The sequence below is a fragment of the Buceros rhinoceros genome, unplaced genomic scaffold (genome assembly GCF_000710305.1).
Source record: "Buceros rhinoceros silvestris isolate BGI_N320 unplaced genomic scaffold, ASM71030v1 scaffold12066, whole genome shotgun sequence".
Lineage (NCBI taxonomy): Eukaryota > Metazoa > Chordata > Aves > Bucerotiformes > Bucerotidae > Buceros > Buceros rhinoceros.
Window position 1 is genome coordinate 60,593 of NW_010415851.1, and position 6,118 is coordinate 66,710.

At 41.4% G+C, this 6,118-nt stretch overlaps 1 protein-coding gene across 1 annotated transcript in view; it reads right to left on the minus strand.

The window, feature by feature from the left end:
• Positions 1 to 2,702, minus strand: part of METTL9 (methyltransferase like 9) — a 16,550-nt gene extending 13,848 nt beyond the window's left edge. Inside the window, exons 1-2 of the mRNA XM_010137567.1 lie at positions 2,637 to 2,702; positions 1,946 to 2,136 (exon numbers count right to left, since the gene is read on the minus strand). Coding sequence (XP_010135869.1) covers positions 1,946 to 2,136; positions 2,637 to 2,702 — 257 coding nt within the window. The remainder of the gene's footprint in view (positions 1 to 1,945; positions 2,137 to 2,636) is intronic.
• Positions 2,703 to 6,118: the final 3,416 nt, after the last annotated feature.

Below are 6,118 nucleotides of genomic sequence, written 5' to 3' on the forward strand. Positions count from 1 at the left end.
CCTTATTTGTCACAATTGCAGATTTGATTCTCTGTCACCTACCTTAAAAAAGAAAAAAGATGAAATAGCAGAGGAAATAAAATGGCTGCAGATACAGAAGTACGCACAATGAATGGGGAATAGGATGTGGAACTAGGAGCGAAGCCAGGGAACACATTTAAAGAAAGGATGGAGGTAACACTGCTGGAGTGGCAAGAGATTTTTTTTTTTGCTGTTGTTGTTGTATGTTACAATAGCTTTTGCTGCTGTCTGCAGATCCTGCATTCAACATGAAGAGCTGTGGAATAGAAAATAGGCAACTCATTAAGGAATTGGGTAGAGGTGACAGTTGGATTCCTCATGGATCAAGTCAGTGACATACCTGCCCATAACTGTTTGAAGACTACATGGTGACAGATTTCAGCTGTCATAGCAGAATTCAGAAGATGAAAGAGTTAGGAGAACAAGCGGGGGAAAAAGAAGTGGCCAGTAATAGTCTGAAGGTAGATAAATACTACTCTTTAAACTAATGTTGGATAGCGGTTAAATTCAAAGACAATGAACAGAAATCTTTTATGTTCAAGGGGAAAAAAAAAGCTAAAGACAAAAAGAATCAAAGAATTTAAAAACTGTGAAAAAGAGGCAGCCTAGGAAAGATTGACTGTACTAAAAAACACGGAAACAAAGAAAAAGGCTAGAGTATACAAAGTCATATAGAAGAATCTAAAGCAGGATATTGAATGTATAAAAATACACGGCATACAGCCAATTTCAGTGGAGGCCCCTTGCAGCACACTTGTGTCAGTCCACACGGTATAATTGGCTCATAGTTATTATTCCTAACAGCACTATGAGATGTTATTCAAAGCACTGGAGAACCTTTGAAAAAAAAAAAAGAAGAAGAAAAAGGAAGAGGAGGAGACCAAAGGAACCTTTATATAAAGCCACAAGTAACTAGGAACACCACATGGAAGCTCATAAAGTCATCTGGTTAGAAAATAAGGACAAAGATTATTTTTCTAGCCTTAGTAGACAGCTACTACCCTCACGTCAGGCTGTGCAGAAGTATGTAGTAGGTACAGAGGTGGGGATGGTGGAGAAATCAGGGAAATACACCGATGCATTCTTCATAAGGTCAAAACTGTTCAGCTGTTAAACATGTCTGAACAGGGTGACATGAGCAAAAAAATGGCACAAAGTTTTCTGGAAAAAATGCTAAAGCACCCACAAACAGCTAAACTCCCCTGCAGCCACAGAAGAGACTGATGCAGTAAGACCAGGAGAATATTATTTTACAAACTTCTCTTTTCCTGCTTTCCTGAGGTTTCTTTAGTCAAACTTGCTACATCAGAAGTTACCTGTTCAGCTAACACACAAACTGAGGTGAAATTCAGCTTTACAGAGTAAGAGAAATGACAGAATTCTGTTCCATGTTAGTGTCACCAGCCAACACTCAGCCAACTTCTGCACTGTTTAGCAACCTGCCTGGGCCTGCAGTGGGTGTCCACCTGCTCTCTAGCAGAAAGGGTTTTAGATGCAATACAGAACTGACTGGATACAGCCACTTTCCACAAGGACAATCACAATAGTAAGTGATACACACATGGCAGTAGGTAAAGGGCAAGGGCAGGGGGAAGAAAGCAGAGGGACGAGGGACACATCATATAACACAAAGAGAACACTCTCTTATTCAGAAGGAAACTAATACAATTAATGGTTATAAAATACAATTAAGAGTCCTCCAACTGTCTCTTATTAATTGCAGTTACCCCCATACTGGAAATGGTGTTCTTCAATTAAGAGGGCGGTGTGTGAAAAGCACAGTAGGGCATTTCCGATCTGTTAGACTGGCAAAGGGAAAACTACAAATTTAAGAAAAGCTGCCAGATCAAGGGATAGGGCTGAACATTTGAAAACTCTAAATCCGAACTGTATTTAGTTTACCTAAGATTGACTTTTCACTTACCCATTGATAGATGTTCTAGACATAAAGAGGCTAAAAATTGAGGACACAAAAGAGTGATAGAGCTGGATAAACAGCCAGCCTGATTTCTCAATGCTGTTGTTTAAGAAGATCTGTGTTCCTTGGTCAAGGTAACTCTGGACAAAAACAGGCTGAAGGGATTCAGACAACTGTTCTGTGTTGCAGACATACCACTAGAGAAAGAGATAAAGGATCATTAAAAGCTCAGCAACATACAACCAGAAGTAGCTAAGATGAATACATGTAAGGCTATCATCAATTTCTGTAAATAAAAAAATCTGGGGTTTCCTACAGACTTTTAAACAATCTTCGCATTCATTTAACTTAGATTTGAATTGTAACCAAGTGAGGACCGATTACTATTTAAGGAATTATGCTTTTAATTTTTGTCTTAATCATTACCCTGTACTTTGAAATATTCTTCAAAATAAATTCCCTAGAAAGCAAACACAGGTTCTCTATGCAACAGCACCACACTGACAAAGTAGTATGGACTGGGACAACGGTGTTTTCGTTCTTCCAATTTGTTCTCAACTTTTCCCTAAGCACCCTCTGAAAAGCAATCAACAAGTGCATTTGCAATATTTTTTCAGGGAAGGAGATAAAGAATCAAATCAATACTTTAGACCACAGCTTGTCTAACAGCACTGCTGCACTATAGTTCTTCGTTTACCAGTACCAACAAGCAGGTCCACGAGTCTTGTGAAACAATCATGTCTATGAAGCTGCCTCCCAGCATCTCTACTGAACACAGCAGCAGGTTCTCACATGTGGGAATTCATCAGTACCAGCTGAAAGGCAGTTCTACACCTTTATACTGGTAAAATCGAAAGCCAATGGGCCCCAAAAATGGGCCAATGATTCCTTTCGCATTGTGTTATCTGGTAACAACCACTTCTATGCAAACAAAACTAACTCTGATATGCAAGTTAATGTCCAATTAATTGTGAAGAAAAAGAAAGCTATTTTTTCATATCAAATCTAGCTGGAAGAGTAATAAACCATACTATATCCCAGTATTTTACTAGTCACATGTAAAGCAAACTCCTTTAACATGTGCTTTACATTATTTTAAATGCAAAAAACTTGTGCAAAACAAGGCAAACCTATAGAAATTCTGAAATTTTAGGACCCTCATGGTCACATTCTGCACCTCCAGCAAATGCCTCTGATGCTGCAGCATTCTGGAATGCCAGCACTGATAAAATTCAAAAGGTTGCAATGCCAAGCTAAAAACCCAGTATACAGAAGTTACCAAAAAAAGTTTTAAATTAAACTTTAATTAAGAACGTTGCAATTATTTTTCACTCTCCTATGCTTACGCAGAGTTATTGTCAGCCCTTTTCACAAAATCTCTAGTGCCATTATATCTGTTTCCTTGTTGAACCATGCTGGGAGAGGAAGAGTCACTGAAGGCACGTTTGGACAGCGCTCAGCACAATGGAACTTCCAGTCGTTACTGCAATACAAACAATAACGGGACCGAATTCTTATTCCAGTGTCCTGCTGCTTCACAGTAACAGTGCCAGCAAGCAGAAGGGAGTAGACAGCTGCACCAAGACCATTCTGCCAGATTCGTAAACAGGCGCTCCATCAAACGCTGACCCAAAGTAGTGAGGGATATCCCGACCCTTCAGCTGAGGAGCAGACATCTATCTGCTTAGGTTTACTTCGAAAACCACTTGTGTAATGGGTCCATTTCTGGCAGAACCAGGCTTTCAGCTGTACCTTAAAACACCCTCGTTGGAGGTAGCACAAGTAACCGATCCCTTTCCTCTGAAAACCAGATTTTGAGCAAGTGTGTACCACATGTGAGACCCGGTGCGGGGATCCCCAAGAGAGCTGATGTACCAGTTTCAGTCTTTTCTCACTGCAGCGCAGTGCTAGTTAAATGAATTGGGATAGTCCAGCCATTTCCAGAAGGAATCCTTAGTGAGTTGTGAAAACCCACTAAAGCAGCACCCTCTGTACTTTGTCCATTCATCTTCAGAAGCCAACTTCAAGAGCCTGGCAGAAGCGAACAACCCCGAGGAGCTGGCTGGGATATGTGTCAGGTTCATTCATGAGGCTCCTGCCCCCATACCCTGGACAGGTTTGGAGTGGCTCAGGTGATCTGCTTTTTTCAATCTGTTGCCATTTTCAATCCAGAAGAAAATGCACCCAACTACCAAAGCTTTGGGAAACACAGGCTTTGCTCCCTAAGCAACAGGACTACACATATGCTGGACCTGAGCTCACACACCTTGGATCTGCACTGAACCGTCACCTGTAGTTCCAGGATCTGACCATGGAAACCACAATTCTTGTCTTTAAAACTTCTAAATAATGATATAGATTGACATAAGCACTGGCAGAATGATGATGGTGACAACTGTAAGGAGCGAAGCTTGTTTGCAGAATTAAGTGGTGTTCACAGACCTCCTCTAATTTCTTCTTCATGGTTAAACTTGCCAATAAGATTATTGGTAACTACCTATTGCTAGTGAATAACAGAAATGATAGCAACCTCTAAGAAACAAACAAAAAAGCAACACAGCATAAAACCAATCCAAATTTCAAATTACAAAAGTGGTGAAAAACAGCTTAATTCTCAGTACAGAAATTGCTTTTGTTTTCCTGCATGTACAATATACGAAGAGTCTTTACAGGCCACTGGTTTCATGACAGAAAGTTTCTCAATCTCTTATAATACAACAGCAGAAAAACTAAAGCAAAACAATCTGAAAAAGTCTGTTAAGACCTTTGTTACAATTAAAATTATAATTATTGACAAGCCTTGCCTAGTATTAATGAAAGGAAGAAAACATTCTTTTAGCTAACTTACATAAAACGAACGAAGCCAGTAAAACCCAAGAGAGTGAAGGTACCTGGGGCCTCAACATGCAGTACTTACGAGTAACTCCACAAACTCAGTAACTGTCAATCTTACTAAACTTACTAAATAATCAAGAATTCTGCATTAAAATCCAGAACCAGTAAACTAGAAATGGAGAGTATCCACTGCAGACCATTTATCTGCAGAGGACATAATAATCTCCACAACATACTTCCTTGGCTGACTTGTTTTGCTAATACAGTTTTTAACAACACAAAAGACTTCCAGATTTTCTTTGTTTACCAGAAGGAAGTTCTTTCTATAGATGTAAATTCTGCTTATCCTTGTACTTACGTACTGAATGATCCAAACAGCAGTCTATATTCGTTAAACCCCAGCAAAAGATTCACTGTAGCAAGATCCATGTGTCAGCGCCCACCCAGAGCACTCAAACACCTCCAGTAACGGATCAGCTTCAAGAATTACGCTGCATGATTACATTCTTCCTTTGTACAGCAGTCCCCAAGTATTCATGCTATGTTTTCTTCACTAGCTTGGCTTTGCATATTTTACTTAGAATAAGTCAGTATCTTCCTTCACCACTAAAGACTTCTTACCAGCCCTTCTGAACTCCTGTCAGGTTTTCAGGAGCATTTGGGTAAAACGCAGTTCTGAACATATTGCAAATGCAATAATATATCACGTAACTGTTGCATTGCAAAGGTAGAGTCCCTAACTTCTCCACAAAGTGGCATTCACGTGCCTATACTGCCCGAATATAGCACTAACCTTTTATTGCAGTCATATCACATTGCCAACACCTCTAGTTTGCCTTCTACTACTGTTCCAAGGCCCCTCCGAGCTTCGCAGTTGCCCAATCGCTCACTTTTAAATTTTTTCTCTAGATACACCCGTATTAATTAAAAACGTCTCTGTGATTACAATCCCACCCCATTCACCACCTCCTGCAAACTTCACTGAAGTGTACTCACAGAGCTCAACAGGAAAAAAGCAAAACGGAGGTTTCCACCTCTCAGCAGCTCTGACACCCAACGCGACACGTTATCGGTCTCGGGACACCGCGCTGGCTCCCCATCCCGCCGACACCGCCGGACTCGCTCCAACGACTCTCCCGCGGCGGACACCCAAGCCCACGGCACGCTTCACCGGCATCCAGCCCCCACTACCTTCCCGCTGCGGCTCCTCAGCCCCAACACCTCCCCTCACCTCCCCAGCAGGCTCCCGGGCGTATTTCACAAGAAAGGCACACGTCAACTTGCTCACCGGGAGGACCGAGCTGTTCCCTGTCTTTGTCTGCCACTGCCTGCCCCGGTGCCCCC